The 22,420-nt window shown below is 35.3% G+C and overlaps 1 protein-coding gene across 1 annotated transcript in view; it reads left to right on the top strand.

Moving 5' to 3' along the window:
• Positions 1-22,420, top strand: part of LOC144967957 (uncharacterized) — a 125,404-nt gene that overhangs the window by 50,708 nt on the left and 52,276 nt on the right. Inside the window, exons 2-5 of the mRNA XM_078905763.1 lie at positions 6,852-7,068; positions 15,207-15,321; positions 18,345-18,540; positions 21,588-21,715. Coding sequence (XP_078761889.1) covers positions 7,030-7,068; positions 15,207-15,321; positions 18,345-18,540; positions 21,588-21,715 — 478 coding nt within the window. The 5' untranslated portion in view covers positions 6,852-7,029. The remainder of the gene's footprint in view (positions 1-6,851; positions 7,069-15,206; positions 15,322-18,344; positions 18,541-21,587; positions 21,716-22,420) is intronic.

Raw genomic sequence — 22,420 nt, 5'->3', positions numbered from 1 at the left:
TAATAATCTGCCACATATCGCTCAAAGCCATTTTCGTGTTATATCTTCTATAGCTTGAGAAAATGGCAAAAATTTATTTTATTCATTTTCAAATTAGGTGAAATATTCTAATAGGACGGTTGAATTTTTATCATTAATGATCTGAAAAAGTTATGTATGAAACCGACAGAACCAGCAGAGAAAATTAAAGAAAGAAAAGAAAAATATAAGGAAAAAAGAAACATCCCAAAAAATTAGCCTAACGTCGTCCTAATCAAGACAGGCTGGTTATATGAAATTGATGTTATTTTCTTCTTTATACTATTTTTCTTTCTTACTTTGACTTACTTGCAATGTTTCCTACACACTTTTCAGATTTCTATCTTACATCAATGCCTGCTCCTTAATTTTTCGTCTTTAATGATGTAGGTCTAATGTCTTTATATATATGCTTATATTTCCTATATTTATCTAAAGAAGATTTTCTTGGGGCATTTTAATTTATGTCCTTAATGATATGTTTAAAGAAGATTTTCTTGGGGCATTTTAATTTATGACCTTAATGATATGGATTATATGTTTCTTTTTTTTTTAATGGTTACATAGTTTTGCTTTTATACAGTAGTTCTTCACAGCCATTACACCCTCAGAGTTTCACTGCTGGGCGGACAGTGGGAGGGGGGGGGGGGGGGGGCATGGAGAAATATCTCTGCTGTTGTCCGTTTCACGCTATAGAAACCAGGATAAATAAATGGTTCGGAAAGACTAGTTTCTGTTTCTACTTTCTACATATGTTCACACAGACACACTCACGCACACACACACACACACACACCGCACACATACACACATACACACACTCGCACACAGACTTCCACAAAAATACTCACACATTATAATATATATATATATAAAATAATTTATTTATTACATATATATATATATAATATATATATATATTATATATATCCATCCATCTCATTCTAAATTCTTCATTCTCCTCTTCTTCTCCTCTTCATATTCTTCATTTTCGTCTTCTTCGTATTTTTCTTCTTCTTCTTCTTCTTCTTCTTCTTCTTCTTCTTCTTCTTCTTCTTCTTCTTCTTCTTCTTCTTCTTCTTCTTCTTCTTCTTCTTCTTCTTCTTCTTCTCTTTCTTCTTCTTCTTCTACTACTCCTCCTTCTGCTAATACTTTACATTTGGTACTATTTTCGTTTGATTCCAAAGCCCAATGTCATAACATTGATCTTATCTGCCAGTTAAACCCTTTGTTTTAAGAGGCCACTTCCCTTGTGCACTATTGTTTGCTTTGAATAGACGTTTCTTTAAAAACTGGGCCTGAAAACTCGTCTTTCAAATATCAATCGATTTAAATGACCCTTATCTTGACAAAAACAAAAAAAAAGAACCAGGTTTGAGAGTTTTTGCCAAGATGAGCGTCAATTTAGATCGATCGAAATTTGAAAGAGGAGTTTTCTGGCCATTTTTTAAAATAGGTATTTTTCCAGAGCACCGCAGTTAACTGGTTAAAAAAAAAAGAAGAGATAATGTTTTCATGGCGGACGAAGAATTTGTATGGTCAAATTTAATATTTATTGTCAGTGTCAACCTTAAGGATATAAACGGGACAATGAAAATTTGAAAAGTCTAAACAAAATTTACCAGAAAAAGAGAACACAGGCATCGTTCTATGTTATTTCTTTCTATGAATATTTGTTGATAAGCTTATGATCATCGATGTCGGTGGTCTCGATAGTTCAGTTGGTAAAGCACTCGCATCACGCGTTATGTCCAAACAGAAAAGGTTGGATAACTGGGTCTGTTCGATCTGGCGGAAAGTACTTTGTGATATTTTCCTATCCAAGGGTAGCAAGTAATCGCTATTGTTCGTTTAACACTAAAGAAACCGGGATATACTCAGGCTCTGTCAATTAAGGCGGACTATTTTTATTATCACCGATGTCAGCAAAGTTGTTTTTTTGTTTCGTTAATTTTTGTCTTACTCAAAACTCACAAGTGGCTATGCTTTAATATTTCAAAAGCAGGATTTTCACCAAAAAATGACTAATTAATTGTGTTCGCCGGTTCAGTGAAGATTCATCTTAGTCTATAATGGATTTAGCAGCTTAAGTCCTCTCAGTCGTTCATCACAGAATACGATTAGCAAAATCCATCCAAGGGTTCGGAGTCCTCTATTTCCTCAAAGCAATAACTGCAAGCACATATTATTTTCATGTCAGATAACCGAACGGAACGCATATCTTCCGGTCCCAAACTCATTGGAAGTGTGTATGTAACCAATCCTTCGGAGGACTAATAATGAATAGGTTGCATGTTGAATCATAAGGTGGCATAAGTATCTTATTGACAAGAGCTATAGGCAGATTCTTATAAATACGGGACGTAAAAGAACGAGAACCGATGAGCTTTATTAACGACCAGCATATATCAAGACTAAAATATAAGATGTCATCAATCCGAAACCAGAAGATCAGTTACAAAAGGTTTGTATCCAGTCCTCCAAAGAGTGCGGCTATGTGGCCTAGTGGTATAACACTCGCTTTCGGATCGGAAGGTCCTGGATTCGAGCCTCGCTCGGCGCGTAGTTGAGTCCTTGGAGAACGCTCTTTACTCACATTCGCTCACCTTACTCAGGTGTAAAATGAGTACCTGGCCGATAACAGCGTTGTCTCTGTCCAAAAAAATTGTAACACCGCCTAACAGTCGTTATGTTCCGTCCTAAATGTTAAATGTTGCTGTTGGCCAGACCCTTGTAAAGAGCTTTGAGCACATTTAGTAGATATTGCGCTATATAAAAGTTCAATTTGAAAAACAAACAAACTCAAAGAGTGGTTTTAAATTTCAAATGAGATTGAAACCAGTTTTTTTGACATCATACGTTTGTTCTCTCTAATGGGCGTGTTATAAATGTGTTGGAATTAACACAAATTTGCGTTGGTTTGAGAGTATTTCCATTACAAAAAAGGTCCTGCAACAATTTCGCCTGCCGACCTGCGAATAATGCACGTCGATTAGAATCCACTATACTATGACAGTGTCATTTTGGAACCTGTAAGATCATGGGCAAAATTTTTATTTCTTTATTTATGTAATATTAATATTTATTACTTTTATTTATTATTTATTTATTATTTTTATTTATTTATTTATTTATTTTCAGCGTAAAACGGACAATTATACTGCTCGTTAGTCTATCAATCTGAATTTGGTCCCGGTTTCTACAACGTTTAATGATGAGTAATAATTGCTTGATTTGCTTCGATAGGACAATAATCTACACTAAGGCCTCACAACATCAACTACCCAATCACCACTGTATTAGCAGAGATGACAGTATAAAAGGTAGACTGCTCTCCTTGCTCGCAAGTTAATTATTCTGGCAAATGATCAATCGAAACGTCCACTCTTGATCACAAAAATATAGTCCTTCAGAGATATTAGATCCCAGAAGCCTGAGTGTCTCTCCAATTTTTGGGGGGTTTGTTTTGCCGCTTAAATGTACAATAGCAATTACTTGCTACCTTTTGGATATGGCAGTCTAACGTAAACTTCTCATACTTACCGTTGGATTATCCATCCACTTGTATAACAACTTAACACATAAGCATGGGTTCAATCGCTCGTATTCTATCTTCTATCCCTCACCTTCTCCCCGTTAATCTTCATTTATCCATCCACCCTACTTCTTCTTCTTCTTCTTCTTCTTCTTCTTCTTCTTCTTCTTCTTCTTCTTCTTCTTCTTCTTCTTCTTCTTCTTCAGCCTCTTCTTCTTCCCCCAACCTATTTTCTCTCTCTCTCTCTCTCTCTCTCTCTCTCTCTCTCTCTCTCTCTCTCTCTTGCCCCTCTTCCTATCATTGCTCACTCTGTCGTATAAAAATAAAAACATATCCATTAATTTTGGGCCAACATATCACTTTATATATCGATGTATTAAAATGCCCCCCCCCCCCCACCAACCTCCCCAACTTTTACAAAGATTATTTAAACCTTTTCGTCAAATTAAGGATCTTCTCAATCTTTAACTATAACAATATAAAACTGCAGAATTTGGCCCAAAACTTCAAAAGTGTTTTGTCCTCGTCATAGCCTGATCTCTGAATCTCAATGTCCAACATTGACATCTTCCAGTTCTCGAAATCTGAAATTGGTTTCAAACAAGAAATCTCAACATTGTCGGGCAAAGTACCTGGGGAAGTAATTTGCTCTCTTTAGTGGCTGCTCTGAGTGTTTGACCTAGTTTGACATAGTATTATTTGTTTGAATGAAGACGATTGTAAAGAACTGCCAATGAAATATTATATTTTAATTCCACTGCTTTACTGTAAAAATGAAACCAACACATTAAACAAAAATTACCTTGAAAACTTCAAATAGCGATAGATTAAAATGACCATCATCTCTTTAAAAACATTCACACTTTCAGGTTTAAGAGTGTTTAACAAGATTTAAAAAGTAGTCTTTCTCATGCCTTTAGGCCAATGGAGCCAGAGTTTACTTCGGTTTCTATAGCGTGAATGTTTGCATTCGTTTGGATAGTCTATCGCAAGTACTTTCCGCCATATCTAACATAGCCAGCTACCCAATCACTGCTGGGTGGATATGATAAGGGTAGTTTTGATAGATCGATTTTGGGAGCCTTTGTGGTGTAATGGTAGCATGTCGTACTGGTAATCAGAAGGTCTGAGTTTCGATCCCCAGTCGAGGTCAACTGATTTTTCGGGATTTTTTTTGTCTTGTAATTTTCTCTCTTGCTTTGTCTGACACCTTTCATACACTTGTTCAGTTCTTTATCTTACACCAGTGCCTTTTCTTAGTTTCTTACTTTGATATTTTCAACAAAAAAAAAAAAAAAAACGTAAAATGGAGCAACTTTTATAATAATTTTGAATAAGTCAAGATAAAAATCCTCAAAATTACCATCAAACCTTTTAATGGGCCGTAGGCAGTCCCATTCCCGCACAAAGTTCAACAATTGCATTAAAATATAAATATAGCATGCAATTGGTTGGGTTTAGAACAAAAGGGGAAACGGTATACGTGCATATAATATGTACACATAGGTATTTTTGCAACTTGACGCCACTGATTTTGAATATATGACCGTTTTGTGTCATGTCATTGTACTTTAACGCTCCTGAATGTTAAAGTTAATATTCTTTGACATTTTTTATATAGCCCAAATAAGCAAAATTGTTAATCTACGCATTTAAAGAGTGAGAGCAATAATTTTTGTTTATTCAAGGGTACCTATATGGAATAGACATGCAAACATCAGTGACATACATCAGACAGTTCTAGAGAATTCTCTAAGCTTGGATCTAAATTATAAAACGGACTATACAAATAATATACTCTATAAATAGCAATTCATATATCGATAAACAAAGCTATATAACCAACATTAATTGTGAATTTGACAATTTTCGGTAAATATCACTGTTTTATTTATTAAGTACGGTATTTAAGAAATAAGTAAACATATCAATTATACAATAATGTTTAAATCAATAGGATTATCGTGGCTTTGTTTCGTACCCGATTTAACAGACACAGCTACCCAATCACTGCTGGATGGACAGTGGGGTGGGGGGGGGGGGGGGCGTTCAGAAAAAAAACAACCTCGACTGCACCTGTGATCAATCTCGGCCTCTTTGCTTGTGAAGCGAGTGCTCTACCAACTGATCTATCGGGACCCCTCCCCCCCCCCCCCCCCCCCCAGGGTAATTTAAATCGATCGATATTTGAAGGTCGAGTCTTCTAGATAGATGATTAAATACGTGTTTCCCCAGAGTACTGCACCTAACTGATTAGGTTCACCATCAAATCACTGCTATATCCCAAACCATTAGTATTTTTCTTCATTATTTTGGTTTTAATAAATGCTTTGCATGATAAATTCCCAAAAACTCAGTCAATGCCTACTGATTTTTCGGGATGTTTTCTTTTTCTTGTATTTTTCTTTCTTGCTTTGTCACCTTTAGCACCCCTCATACACACTTGTTAAGTATTTATCTTACACGGGTGCCTGCTCCTTAATTTCTTAATTTGATATCTTCAAACAGATAACCAGTCTATTTCTTTTCGTCTTTTTCACTGCCAAATACCCGAGTTAATAAATAGGAAGCGGGTTCTGATTCAAGATTTAAAAAGGGTATAAATGTGTCAGTGCCAAACAAGGCAGAACGAAAGAAAAAAAACGCAAGAAAAATGGTCTTTGTAACATCTTTAGCGTGGCAGTAAAACGTTTGCCCGATAATCAGGAGGTCTGAGATTTGATCCACAGTTTAGAAAGGCGTCTTTTTTCAGATGACCTTTCTCTTGAACTTTTCTTTCACCTTTGTCTAGCACTCACTTTCACACATATTCAGACATTCATTAGAATCCCAGACTTCATTTGTTGGTTTTAATAACTCAACACTCGGCTTGACAGTTGCGTCGGGGTTGACTTTTCACAATTAGCTGGCTAGTTTACAAAACAGACATTGCTAATTTAAAGCTACATCTAGACATCTACCGCAGCGTCATTGATTTTGGCCGTAACATTCCCGACGTGTTCTCCAGATCTGTGAAAAACGATCTACATTGTTTGAGAATCAATAAGTTAACTCTCATACTCTGGAAAAATGTGTATTTAAAAGTTTATCCAGAAAACTCCTTCACACATCGATCGATTTAAATTATCCTTATCTGGGCAAATTCTCTCAAACCTGGGACCTCGAGAGGTCTTCAAGGAACTGCTTGGTTTGAGGGGTTTTTTTTGCCAAGATTAGGATCATTTAAATCGATCGATGTTTGGATAAGGTTCAATGAAACCATCCTCATTCTCATTCTGCTCTTTCTCTACTCTTTCAGATGAACGTGGTTATCTTGTGAAAAAAGACACGGATAAGAGATCCACTGGACAAGGAAGATATAATATTATGTACTTTCTAATCCTTCCTGAACAGTGATTTTGATGATGAAACAAAGGATGTGTTAAATAGTAATTATTGAAGCATTGACATTACTTTGATATTTCTGGCGACTCGCCATGTGCTGTCGGGATTTGGCGTCTTGTCAAATGATTCAGGTAAGACGACGTAATACACATTTCCTTTCTCTTTTTCTGTTGTATTCGAGGATTATGCTGCCTTTCCACCAATACATCATTCTCGTTAGACCGCATCCAACGTGTTCTTCTTTGCAGGTCTGATAACCTCAAATTGTTATGGGGTCATTGTTGTAATGGGAATAATCTCAAAACGACTCAAAATATTGTCCATTACAACAAAGCTAAATCATTTTGTTTTTGAGTGATGGACGGCCTCGATTGCATAACGTCCCTCTCGCGGCCAGGCGGGGTTGTCGTAGCAATATTGTCGTGGGTTCGAATCCTCATCGCCAAAAAGTTTTTTGTTTTTGTCTGTTGTCTTCTGGCACGTTTTAATCATTGGATTTCTTATTAATGACATCAATCGCATCCTCTCTATGAATATTTCACCGAGAAATGCCAATGCGAGGAAATATGGTGCGCGAGAACTCTTTAAATTTATATATAAATAGCACAATTTGCGTTACAGGACAGGACAAATGATGTTTTTATGACTAACTCGACTTGGCATATAACACTCCGATGAATTGTTTTCGGATTGTTCCGTCTGGGCAGATTTATATCAGTAGGAGGCTTTCAAAACGTCCTAAGTCACTTCCTGATAGACAATGAGTTAACAATCTCAAGCAATTTTGTGGAATTCATAGAATCACCAGAGAAACTGTGGAGTTTTAGTATACTCATTTTATGAGGCACACAAGACAAGTATTTTCCTGTTGTAAGTCACTAAATATATGACACGAAATTGCAGTTTTCTTAAAAATTATAAAAATGGAACTTAGCATGTTTTGGAAGTCAGCTTCTCGTATATTATTGATGTTATTCCAACTCTTTTCTGTCGGACACAATATATCACGATGTTTTCAAGATCTTTGATTGTCTGATCTTGCAAAATAGCGTTTTAACAACCTTCGTGTCGGATATGATACAAACTACAGGGATCGTGAATAGCATTCTGGCCGTCTGATGTGCATAAACTAATACCATTTCATTTTCTTTATATTCCCAGTAATATTCAATAGTAATAGGGAGGAAAAGTTTTGACGTTACACCTTTTACTTTTACGGTTCCAAAATCCTGGGAAGTGTGTATGGACCAATAATGGAAAGGTTACGTCACTATTTTAGTAGTAGGATGTTTAGGCATGTTCGAAGGGTTACGACGGGACGTGTAAGAGCGAGGATGGATGATCTTTATTGACGACCAGCATATAGTTAGTCTAGAAAATACGATGCCATCACTGTGAAGCCAGAAGATCATTTACACAAGGTATGTATTTAGTCCTCTGGAAGAGTGGTTTCACACTTCCAATGAGATATGAATCAGTTTTTGACATCATACTTTTGTTTCCTATGTGGAAAAATATAAGTTTCTTGAATATACATTCGCCGTTAATGATTTATTCATCGTATATTGTTGACAAAAGGTAAACACAAAATGTCTACGTTATCTGCCATAATTAATTAAATTAGTCTCCATTCTATTTGATATTGTGCATAAATCAAGGAAGTCAAATGGTTTGTTTATTTGTGTAGTGTGGTAGATCGTAGCCATCGTTAACTTATAGCCTGACACTGACCAAAAAAATGACGTCAAAAATCAAGTCTTTGGCCACAAAAGAAAACAAATCATGAGTTGTATTCAATATTCAACCAGTAGAATCACTTGTTTCCTTGAGCTCCACTATCGACAACTCACTAGATGCTACACAAACCTAAAAAATGACGTGAAACTTTTAGTCTTAGAGGGTTCAAGTGCGAGGCTACCGATAGTATGCGCTTGGCTAAAGAGTTCACAACATTGCCATCCTGAAATATAACTGGCTAACACACAAAACGGTGTGTAACCATGAACGTTTATAGTCTGTTTAATACAGTTTAGTGAGAATTACTCATAAACGCGGATGGCAAAAAAAAACAATAACAAAGACATGAGTGACGTCAACTTCGAACTATCTAAAAGTAAACGATGACAACGGGTAGATGATCAGGGACTACAAAGACAATAATATGACGCCAATATTTTAAAAAGCAGGATTTAAGATTCATTCCTACAATGTGGCAGCATGAGAAACTGAATGTTTAATAACAAGAGAGTTGTACCGTAGCCATCGTTATGCTATAGACAGTATGCGCTTGGCTGAGAAGCTCATAACATTGCCATCCGGAAGTATAACGGACCAACACACAAAACTGTGTGTATCCATGAACGTTTATAGTCAGGTTAATACAGTTCAGTGAGCATTACTCATAAACGTGGATGGCAAAATAAAAACAATAACAAAGACTTAAGTGACGTCATCTTCGAACTATCTATAGATAGAATGTGCTTGGCCAAGGAGTTCACAACATTGCCATCCGGAAGTATAACGGACCAACACACAAACTCTGTGTAACCATGAACTTTTATAGTCTTGTTAATACAGTTTAGTGAGAACAACTCACAAACGCGGATGGCAAAAACAAAAACAAAGGCCTGAGTGACGTCATCTGCATACTATCTATAGCCTGACACTGAAATCCAAAAGGACTGGCATTTTGACGTCATTATTTGGTTTTTGCACTGCCTAGTGAGTTGTCGTTAGTAGTGCTCATGGAAAAAAGTTTATTTCATTGGTTGAACTATTGAATACAACTCACGATTTGTTTTCTTTTGTGGCAAAAGACTGGCATTTTGACGTCAATTTTTTGTTCAGTGTCAGGCCATAACTTTACGAAGGTCACGGTTGTACCCAGCCGCTCGTAGTGATGACTGTGGTGACTTTTTATGCTATGCGTTTAACTAAAATAATCACAACATCCGCCGGCCAAATTAAACATAACAGCGCATAAAACCGTGAGTAGCCTTAACGTTTACAGTCTGATTCATATAATTTAGTGATAACAAATCACTGACAGACTGTCGAAAAGTGATGACAAAGAGTTGAGTGGTGTCAACTGTGTTCCTTCTATAGAGAAACACCGTTTTGGGGTTATTTGGATCATCCAAGTCTCCCTATAATTTCCATACGAGGATCAATAAAGTATATCTTATCATATCCTTCGCCAATCGAGCCCTTATGGGTTGTATCCTATGTGCACATACATTATAAGAAACCAAAGTTTGATGTCAAAAAACTGGTTCAAAGATCATTAAAAGTGTAAAACCACTCTTCCAGGGACTGGATACACACTCTGTGTAATGGATCTTCTGGTTTCAGAGTGATAGTATCTGATGTTCTACCCTAAATGTGCTAGTCGTAAAGAAGGATTACCCCCCCCCCCCCTCGACCCGTAGTCCTAAGAATCTTCCTATGCACCCTGTAACTAAAATAGTATTCCCCTTTTTAAAAAAAAGAAATTGAGCTTTATAAAGCGCAATATCCACTAAATGTGCTCAAAGCGTTTTGCAATGGGGTCCCTGGTCAACAGTGGCATTTAACATGTAGGACGGGACATGACGCCTGTTAGGCGGTATTATAATTTTTCGGACAAAGACAACGCTGTTAACGGCCAGGTACTCATATTACACCTGAGTACGGTGAGAGAATGTGAGTAAAGAGCCTTTTCCAAGAACTCAACTATGCGCCGAAGGCGAGGCTCGAACCCAGGACCTTCCGATCCGAAAGCGAGTGTCATACCACTAGACCATATAGCCGCACATGCCCCTTGTCATTCAATGTGAAACTTATTCATTATTAGTCCTCCAAAGGACTGGTTACATACACATTTCCAAGGAGTTTGAAACCGGAAGATTTGAAGATGTGACGTCACCACTTCTTTGTCATATTAGCAAGTCTATTAACCGAACGCAATTATCTAGATATAGGCTTTTGTTCACATTGTTGAAATGGACAAAATTTTGCGTTGGTTCGAGAGTAATTCGATTTCAACAATGAACTTATAACAATTTATTGGGTTATCAGACCTGCAAATAAGAACACGTTGGTTTTGGCTCGTGTTTGGGACAGAGACGCGGAGACTTCTGAAAATTTCTCTATGACGGTAGTGACGAGTGAAACAATATTTCTAACCCGACCACCTATCTTGTGATTCCACGCAAAACGGTTTTAAAAAATCAATTTTTCAGAATACAACTTTCTGTTAAAAAAAAAAAACCAACTTAATTTGTAATCTCTTTTTCATCTTTGGATATTTTTGGGGGTTATCTTTTTGTACCGTTGTTCTAATGACAACCTGATTGCTTCTTTTCAACTCACTCCCCAGATTTACATTCAGAAGACATATTGTAATGTCTCCAATGAAATGATGCAAAATTTAATGTAGCTTAGTTGTCCAGTAGCATTAGATTTGGATTGCGACCTGTGAGTCATCGGTTCGAGTCCGACTGTGAGTTGCACAAAATAAAATCTTGAAAAAATCTTTTTCGTTACATTTTCTCACCCTACTCAGGTGTAAATTGATTATCTGGTCGGCAACAGTGTTGGCAATGTTGAAAAAAATTGTAATAGAGTATTACCAGTTGAAGGTCTTGTCTTCAATAATATTTAGTGTTGCTGTTGGCTTGGGGCTCTAATAAACTGCTTTGAGCACTTATAGTTAATATTGCACAAGATAAAAGCTCTAATTTATTTGAAAATAAAAAATAGTCGTTCAAAGCTATTATGCTGAAGCTCATCCCAGTTTCTATAACAATAGCAATTGTTTGCTACCCTTTGGATAGCACGCTAATCTCAAAGAACTTTCCACGAAGTCGAACATACCCAGCTACCCAATCACTGCTGGGAGGACACGGGGGACATAAAAAAGTCTCGACTTCATCTGAAAATCATGATTGTAAGATAAAGCTTCCTATTTTCCGTCCAAAGGCAAATAATGTATTCCATTTTGCCGTAGTCTCGCTTAAAATTCATCCTTTAACCTCACCTTAATTTTCAACTTTCATCAAGCTTATTAAAATGTGACACGTTCAAAATCCATTACTGATCCTAAATCTGTTTACGACAAAGTCTGCGATATGTTCTCTATATATGGGTTGAATTGGTTTTAATGATATTAGAAATGCAGACAGAAAATCTATTATTTCTTTTGGATATTAAATATGAACTAAGGAATATAATAGGGCATGTAAATATTCAATATATGCAATCATTTTAAAAACTGCCCAAGGGGCGTCTGGACGAAAGTGGAGTCATCATTATTTGTTGTTTTTCTTTTAATTTACAAACTTTACAACGTAATTAAAAATTTTACACGGAAAAAGAATTCTGCATTTATTCAACCAAATGCTAAATATGTAATTGTGACAACATGCAAAAGGATGTGACGGCTTTGGGTGGCTTTTGGCTTTATTACAGAAAATAATAAGTTGTTCTTTTTCCTTGGATTTCATTTTTTAAAAAAATAATTTTAAAGCTTAACTACTGCAACATAATTGAAAATTATACCAAAAGAAAGATTTTTCTTTCGCCATCATTTTGGTACCAAATGTGAATAAATCCAATCATTGGCGTAATTCAGCCTCAATGGAGGGTGCCAAAGGGATTTTGGCAATCAAAACATCGTAATTTCCGTGAACCAATGAAGCATTTATTTCAAGCATCGCTAATCAAAGAAAGAAGAAGAAGAAGAATAGCACTTTTAAACTGTGCAAGAAATATATTTCTAGTTTAATTATGAAGAAAATACCGGTAGTTTTAAAGGACCGATATTTCGAGTAAAAATTACTCCCGCAGATGGCAGAGTCGCGATTTTCAGATCTTTCTAAGATGATATTCATCTTTAACAGCGTTGTCATCATTATCCGGGAGAAAAAAATGAAATATTGTCTAACAGGCCTCATGTAATGTCCTGCATGTTAAGTGTTGCTGTTGATCAGGAATCCCCTGTAAAGCGCTTTGAGCGTGTTAGTGGATATTGCTTTTTTTGTGTGTAAACCAAGCGCAATATCCACTAAACCTGCTCAAAGTACTTTACAAGGGGTTACATACTAGGCAATAGCAACACTTGATATGTAGGACGAGACATGACTCCTGTTAGGCGATATTAAAATTATTTCCTCCAGAGGCAAAGTTGTTAACGATCAGGTAGTCATTTTACTTCTGAGAAAGGTGAGAGGAAGTGAATAGAAATCCTTTTCTAAAGACTCATCTATGCACTGCCCAGAACAGGATTCGAAGCCAGGACCTTCCGATTCGAAGGCAAGTGTCATACCACATGACCACATAGCCACAAGTACAGTTTTTTCTGATCAAAATGAAAGACAAACAATATTTTTGTCGAGTTTTGTCAAGGAAATGATATTATGGAATAAAAGATTTGAAGTCTGATGTCAAATACGGGGATGTCAACAATAAATCAACAACACTGGAAACTTTAATTATAAAATCGTGTTCTTCCTCGTTCTATGTTTTATCGTCTGTTTTTAATTTTTTTAATTCAGGTAAATATTGCTTTCGGCATTGGTTTTAGACAAGAAATTCTCGCTATAATTTCCTTGGAGTGAAGTTTCAATGGATTAGTTGTTACGACAGTTGATTAGGTCGCGGTAGTGGAAGTGGATTCATTTATTTTACTCGACACTTGTTATTTATGTATCAGTCTTTGCCAGCCAGAGATGTGATTTGTCCTCACCTCATACAAAACAAATATCTATAAATGGTATGCATAGCAGTCCAATACTCACAAATTTAACCTGCCAAAACAATCTTAACTCAAACACAAACGTAGATAATTGAAACGCGTGGTTCATGGGGATGAAACAGAAATCACCCTATTAAAAATACATATTAGTGACCGTTTAGAGATGAGCTTTTCTATTTAGATCGAAATGGCCCAACTTCTTAAAAACCATTCACATATTTGATATACATTAGAGGTGATAGACAATTGGGGGTACAATTGAGGTGCACGCATTTGCAGGTCTGATAACCGAACGCAGTTATGGGCTTGCTTTAACATTATTGTTATGGAAATATTTTGCGTTGTTCAAAGAGTATTTCCATAACCATCAGACCTGCAAATAAGAGCACGTTGGATACAATCCTAATAGTTGGATTAGGCTCCAGATAATTTTTATTTTTGTATTCAGTAATTTGGAAAACTCACTTTACGGAAAACTCGGTGAACCATTTGGTTTTAGCGTCTTAGTCAAGCCTGAACGATAAACCCCTACATCTTTAAAAACGAGTCATTCCATACTCCAGCAAACCAATTTACTGATTGCTGGGGTTTTTAATTCAATGATGGCAAATTCCTCAGAGCTCCATTTTACGCCCGAGCAGCTAAATCGACTGTACGTTTCAAGAGAGATTTACTTTTTTGTTTTGTTTTCTTTCTTTTTTTTTTATTGTCTTCACCGAATTCTTTCTTCAGTGTCGCATTTCCATCTGTTTAAAAAAAATGAATAAATTGGTCTTATTGAGAAAAAAGGTTCTTTTTTAAGGGAATTTGGGCTCAAATCCTGGCCATTCAAACCAGAACAAGCCGGACTTGATTGGTCTCGATGCTCTAAATATTGAATCAGCTCTCTCTCTCTCTCTCTCTCTCTCTCTCTCTCTCTCTCTATATATATATATATATATATATATATATATATATATATATATTATATATATATATATATATATATCTTATCTATCTATCTATCTATCTATCTATCTATCTAATATCTATCTATCTCTATCTCTTTTTCTCTCCCCCCCCTCTCTCTCTCTCTCTGATCTCTCTCTCTCTCTCTCTCTTTCTCTCTCTCTCTCTCTCTCTCTCTCTCTCTCTCTCTTTCTCTCCTTAAGGAAATTGTAATGGAGGTAGACTATTAGCGGACGGCTGGGAAACACAAATGTTCAACTAATCCTCTGGTTTATAGTGATGCCATCCTATATTTTCTAGACTAAATAAATTCTTTTCGTCAACAAAGACCATCCATCCTCGCTCTTTTACGCCGCGTAATCATATGAATCTGTCTATACACCCTGCTACTAAAATAGTTATGCAACCTTTTGATTCAATGTGTAATCTACACTTCCAAGGAATTTTGAACCCGAAGAGATGAAGGTAGATTGCCACGACTTTTGCCTCCTATATCTAACTATCCCTCAAAACGTTCTTTCAGATTGTTTAACAATAAAAGGTGAGCCTTGAATTATTATATTCAACATTTTTATTCTTTGTCTTCAGACACGTTGGAAAATGAATTTAACCGTGTTAGATCAAGGGACAAAAGACTATACAAATTTCTTGCTCATGATTGCATGCGTGGAAACATACCTCGTTCCCATACTCGTCTACGTAGGTGAGTAAACGTTTACACGTTTTGTTTGACACTATTTTCAACATAATATAAACTTTTCAATCAAAGATAACAGAGACTTACAAACATGCAATACACAGATGTTTTACCTTTTATTGGATTTTCTGACTGAGGGATGAGTCCAACCTTAGGATGGCTATCTCCGAGATATTACAAAATATTCAATATTGGTCAAAAACGGTATTATAACACCCCAATTGTACAATTTCCCATAAAATCATAGTGAAAGTATGAAAATAAGAGAAGAGTTAATATAATTTTCAAGTAAGTCGAGATTAGAAGTATCTAGATTATAGTTTAATTTAAAGTGTCCAAAAATAATCACACGTATTACTCCCCTTTGTTTTAATTACTTAACACTCTCCTTACCAACTATAGGAAAATCACCACATTCGTTTCGATACAAACAACATATTTCTTATTCAAATTTCTTTTGAACATCAAAAAGAAAAAATAAAGAAAATGAACAGCGTGTTGTAGAGCATGTCTTTCTAAAGAAATTATTTATCGCAAGGACTTACTGCTATTATGTCAGAGTGATAAGAAGTCTATTTTTGTGTTAGGTATAAAGTTCTGGGGAAAATCCTGAAAATGGCTAGTAAGGATAGAGTTAAGTGACGTAATTCGTTATGGTGACACAACCCAATATAAGTTCAGTTCTGTGTGAGGTGAAGGTTAACGGTCAATGTGCATTGTTTTTGACTGGTCTATTTATTAAGACCAGCAGAAGAGGGGTTTTATAATATTATTACCTAATCCGAGTGAGGTTGTCGTCCGAATGGTGAGTTTTAACCCCATACTTCCAATATCAAAGAGAACAGAGACATGAACATAGGCAATAATCAAAGTTAACGGGGTAATTGTCCCAACATGTGCATAGTAATCAGTGTGCTAATTGTCGTATAATTGAGTGAATCTTTTTTTTTTTCAAAGGACTTCTTTGTCTGTGACACATAATTCTATAGAGCCAGTACGTGACGTGTCAATTAAATGTAACTCAATTTTATGACATTCATTCAGCACACTGATCGTGGCCTTCGTAAAGTTATGGCCTGACACTGGCCAAAAAATGACGTCAAAATGCCAGTCTTTTGCCACAAAAGAAAACAAACCGTGAGTTGTATTCAATAGTTCAACCAATGAAATGACTTGTTTCCATGAGCTCTACTAACGACAACTCACTAGGCGGTGCAAAAACCAAATAATTACGGCAAACTGCCAGTCCTTTTGGATTTCAGTGTCAGGCTATAGATAGTATGCAGATGACGTCACTCAGGCCTTTGTTATTGTTTTTGCCATCCGCCTTTGTGAGTTGTTCTCACTAAACTGTATTAACCAGACTATAAAAGTTCATGGTTACACAGAGTTTGTGTGTTGGTCCGTTATACTTCCGGATGGCAATGTTGTGAACTCCTTGGCCAAGCGCATTCTATCTATAACATAACGATAGCGACGAACTGATGGGCGTTAATGTGTCGGGTCACTCCAATGTTACCTTTACACGAATGAGTTCTAGACGTAAACAAAGTCATGTCTTCCATTCGGTTGGTATAAATAGTATGCGCTTGTCTAAGAAGCTCACAACATTGCCATCCGGAATTATAATTGACCATCACACAAAACTATGTGTAACCTTGAACGTTTATAGTCTGGTTAATACAGTTTAGTGAAAATTACTCATAATCGCGGATGGCAAAAAGCAATAACAAAGACCTGAACGACGTCAATGGCATACTATCTATACAATCAGACTCTGTGTGAGGTAAAAAGGAATGATTTTAATGTTGTCATATTATGAGTTTAATGCAAATTGTGAAGTAAGATTTTATTCGAAATTTTTTTCTTTATTAATCAAGATGATGATGATGATGATGATGATGATGATGATGATGATGATGATGATGATGATGGTGATGATGATAACGGTGATGATGATGATGGTGATGATGATGATGATGATAATGATGATGATGATGATAAGGTAATAATAAGGATAATGACAATAATAATAATAATAATAATAATAATAATAATAATAATAATAATAATAATAATAATAATAATAATAATAATAATAATAATAAGATAAAGACGAGGCGAAACAGAAGAATGAGATGGAAAAAGAGCAGGATGACTAAGTTCAGGAAATGAAAAAAAAAACATTAGGAAACAGATGAAGTTTTGCAGGATATCAAACTTCATTAAAAGGACACAGAAAGTATTTGACATTGGTTGGATCGTGTTTGTTCGTAGCCATCGTTAGGTTATAGCCTGACACTGAAACCCAAAAAGACTGGCATTTTGACGTCATTATTTGGTTTTTGCACCGCCTAGTGAGTTGTGATTAGAACTGCTCATGGAAACAAGTGGTCCCATTGGCTGAACAACTCACGATTTGTTTTCGTTTGTGGCCAAAGACTGGCATTTTGACGTCATTTTTTTGGTCAGCGTCAGGCTATAAGTTAACGATGGTACGATTTGTTTGTGCCGGTTGCTCTTTAATTTAAAAAAAAATCCTCTTTATTATTATTATTATTATTATTATTATTATTATTATTATTATTATTATTATTATTATTATTATTATTATTATTATTATTATTATTATTATTATTATTATTATTATTATTATTATCATTATTATCACTATTATTATTATTATTATTATTATTATTATTATTATTATTATTATTATTATTATTATTGTTTTTATTATTGTTATTATTATTATTATTATTATTATTATTATTATTATTATTATTATTATTATTATTATTATTATTATTATTATTATCATTATTATTATTATTATTATTATTATTATTATTATTATTATTATTATTATTATTATTATTATTATTATAGCTGTTATTAGTACTGTATTTTCATTGTTTGCCTTGCTTTATTATTGATTTTACTTATCTGATTTGTTGATGAAAATATATTCTTGTATGAGTTACATTGGCAATTGCCTAAAATAAACGTTTTTTTGATGTCATCAACAGGCATTTTTGGATCTATTTTCACCACCGTTGTTTTGACACAGACACGTCTGAAGAAGAAATTCTTTTCCCATTTTTTAGTGGGTACTTGCATTTCTTCAATTGGATTCTTGTCCACGCTTATGGTCAATTGGTTATTTCAGAAAGGCGTCCCCGTCTACATCCTCACAGGCTTGTGTCAGATCAACATCTTTTGCAGGTGAATTGGAATTTTTGTAAAAAAACAAAACAAACCTTAGTTAATAATAATAATAATAATAATAATAATAATAATAATAATAATAACACTTAACATGCATGACGAGACATTCAGCCCGTTAGGCCATATTCATTTTTAAACAGAGTAACTCTAACATCGATGACGTACTCATTTTACACCTGGGTAAGGAGAGAAAATATATGTAAAGGGCCGATTACTCGCAAGACGAGTGGCATACTACTAGATCACAAGCCTAAGGATATTCTTTGAATAAAATGTATTAATTTTGTTCTATTTATCGTTTATGTACTGTTCTGTCGTACTCTGGTAATATGATTTAAATATATAATCAGCACGTGCGAAATGAAAAAATTAATCATATTTTTATGTTGGTGGTAGTGGGTGAGGGGGCATCAACAATACAGACCAATAGAAATGTAATTCTAGAAAATGTTCATATCTGAACTCACTGACCCGCCATTAACATTCCTTAGCTAAGAAGTTTAGAAGGTCACAACATTGCCATCCGGAAGTATAACGGACCAACACACCAAACTATGTAGAACTATGAACTTTATAGTCTGGATACGTGGATGGCAAAAAAAACAATAATAAAGGCCTGAGTGACGTCAACTTTATTCTATCTATAACATTTCCGAGGCACTCATCTCAGACATATTGATGTTCAACCGACCAGGGAACACAAAAATATATCGTTTGCAATAATTCTCCCTGCATTTTTTTTTATTTTTACCGATTTTTTAAAAAGTTTGTTTTGCGTAATAATAATAATGTACTTTATTCATCCAAATGGAATTTTTTTGTAAATTATTTTTAAATATTTCTATCTGAAAGGGATATTGTTTGTACTGTTTACTGCCTTCGCCTTTCCCTTTTCCTATTTTCTTTAGTATTTAAACATTTCCTAGCTTCAAGCAAAACTTACCCTACTATTTTAGAATGTATTAGGTTCATTTGCTAAAGCGGATGTATATCAAATATATTAGATAGAAATAGATGCTGACACGCCCCGAGGCTCATGTGCAGATCACAGCAAAACCCTCTGACAATGTCGATGACCTTTGGAGAACTGTCGAATTCGTCACCAACATGGGATCCAGCTTTGATCTCTTTCGAGAGAACGCAAAAAAGAAGAAAAGAAGAAGAAAGAAGAAGAAGAAGAAGAAGAAGGAAGAAGAAGAAGAAGAAGAAGAAGAGAAGAAGAAGAAGAAGAAGAAGAAGAGAAGAAGAAGAGAAAAAGAAGAAGAGGAGGAGGAGGAGGCGGAGGAAGAAGAAGAAGAAGAAGAAGAAGAAGAAGAAGAAGAAGAAGAAGAAGAAGAAGAAGAAGAAGAAGAAGAAGAATTTCCTTTAAAAGCCTTAGTCATGATAATATAGATAGAATGCGCTTGGCCAAGGAGTTCACAACATTGCCATCCGGAAGTAGAACGGACCAACACACAAACTCTGTGTAACCATGAACTTTTATAGTCTAGTTAATACAGTTTAGTGAGAACAACTCACAAACGCGGATGGCAAAAACAAAAACAAAGGCCTGAGTGACGTCATCTGCATACTATCTATACGCTTTATTCACCATGGCATGGGGCACTTTCATTCGGGTAATTCTGGAGGAGGAGGAGGAGGAGGGGGAGGAGGAGGAGGAGGAGGCGGTGGTGGAGGAGGAGAAGGTGGTGGTGGAGGAGGAGGAGGAGCAGGAGGAGGAGGAGGAGGAGGAGGAGGAGGAGGAGGAGGAGGAGGAGGAATAATAATAATAATAATAATAATAATGATAATAATAATAATAATAATAATAATAATAATAATAATAATAATAATAATAATAATAATAATAATAATAATAATAATAATAATAATAATAATAATAATAATAATAATAAAAGAAGAAGAAGAAGAAGAAGAAGAAGAAGAAGAAGAAGAAGAATTTCCTTTAAAAGACTTAGTGATGATAATATACGCTTTATTTAACATCAACATATCATGGCATGGGACACTTTCCATCGGGCAATTCTGATAATTACTTTAGATTCAAAATCTCATGATGGTATTATCTTTGTTTAAAATTTTTGATTTTGTCGACATGTACATATATGCAGGTCTGACATCCGAACGTAATAATGGGCCTAGTTTAACATTGTTGTAATGGGCAATATTTTGCGTCATTTTTTTTATATATTTGCGATCAAAAGAAAGCATACATATTTAAAATCGTCGTTACTTTTTTATCCGTTGGCGTAGGCGAATGATTTTCCACTGAGTTGTTTACCATTATACTTTCTGTTTACCGATAGTTGATGTTTTTGTTTTTGACTTGAAATTCGCGACACCACGTCGCGCACGTGCTAAACTGACCTTTTAGCCCCTTACTCTGGACAGGAAGTGTGTAGATTTTTTTTTTTACCATTCGTGTCGTCTTGAAACATTTTCAAGGCAGGAAAACACAATGCAAGATACCATCCATCAATCTACGCGATGTTAGCACGATGTCTACTCCAACGGGTAAAAAAGTAAAGACGATTTTAAATGTGAATACTTTCTCTTGATCGCAAGTATATATTCCCATTACAAAAATAAGCCTATGTGTTATTAGACCTGCACATAAGTGCACGTCGGGTTTTGTTATAGGGATAGGTGGGGTGTTTTGTTCCTTTTATATATTTATTGATGTGCATATTTGTTTGTTTTTTTTTTTCTCAAGGAGGGACATTTTACATCAAGAATAGACAATTATGAAAGTATTTTATTTGGAATTTTATGGCATTTTACTTTTGTTGTTTGTTTGATTGTTTTTTTTCTTTAACAGGAAGCTTAAATCGCTTTCTCATTTTACGGCGCTGCACTGCGGCTGACGTCTGGGATATTTCAGTCCTCCAAGAATGAATAAAATGAATTTTGCGAATTGCTTAAAATAAGGCAACAACTTGATTATTTTTTTTAACGCGTAAATCAATTTCAAAGATTCTATTGATTGTATTTCAGAATTATGTTTCATAATCTTCAATCAATATTTTTTTCATCTTCATTTCCAGCCTGTTTTTCCCATTTCTGTCTTTCTGGCTGAGTGCGGTCAGTGCGATATTGATCCTCTTTGATCTTCATAGAGTAAAATCTTTAAAGTGGATGAACTCGCCGACAGCGTCAAAGTGTTGGGTCATTGGTAAGTGAGAACATCCATGGAATTAGAGAAAACGTAGGATTCTTTTTGAGTCTTGGAATTCCCCGAATTTCTAAAAAATGGCAGCATGACTTTGCGCATGAAGTAACGTTGACTTAACCCAGGGACGGCTGGTAATAATGGGCAGGGTGGGCAAATACCAGCCTGTTTTTTCAAGTTATATGCTGTATTACTAGGTCCGAAATAATCTAATTTAAATTAGATAATTTCAAAAGTTATTACTTAAACTTGATACTTCGTACTGAAATCAATTTGTGTGTATTTTTTGATAGATTGCGAATCACCATGCACCCCGTAATACATAAACCAGGATACGCTCCTGTTCTTTTTATCAACCCCCCCCCCCCCCCCTCAAACCACTCCACTCCGCCCACATCGTCATCTCATCGTCTTGTCGCCTGACAGTGAACTCCGATTTTGCTGTCTGGCCTCTCTAGCACTAGGTCGGGCTAATTCAAATGAGCCCACCTTATAAACCAGTGAACACTAAATTAAATAGAGATTTTGGCAAACATACTTTTTCTTATTTATTGCCTTACTTGTGCTGGTACCATTGATGTAATGATATTGGGAAGGTTTCAGTATTGAATTTAATTTATTAATTTACTAATATATCAATTTAGTATTAACTTGTGTTGTTTTTATATATTTGTTTATCCATTTAAATTATTTCTTTTTTTTTCTCGT

The sequence above is a fragment of the Berghia stephanieae genome, chromosome 3 (assembly GCF_034508935.2).
Source record: "Berghia stephanieae isolate SIO BIC M18660-M18661 chromosome 3, UCSD_Bste_1.3, whole genome shotgun sequence".
NCBI lineage: Eukaryota > Metazoa > Mollusca > Gastropoda > Nudibranchia > Aeolidiidae > Berghia > Berghia stephanieae.
This window is presented reverse-complemented; position numbering and strand designations above follow the sequence as displayed.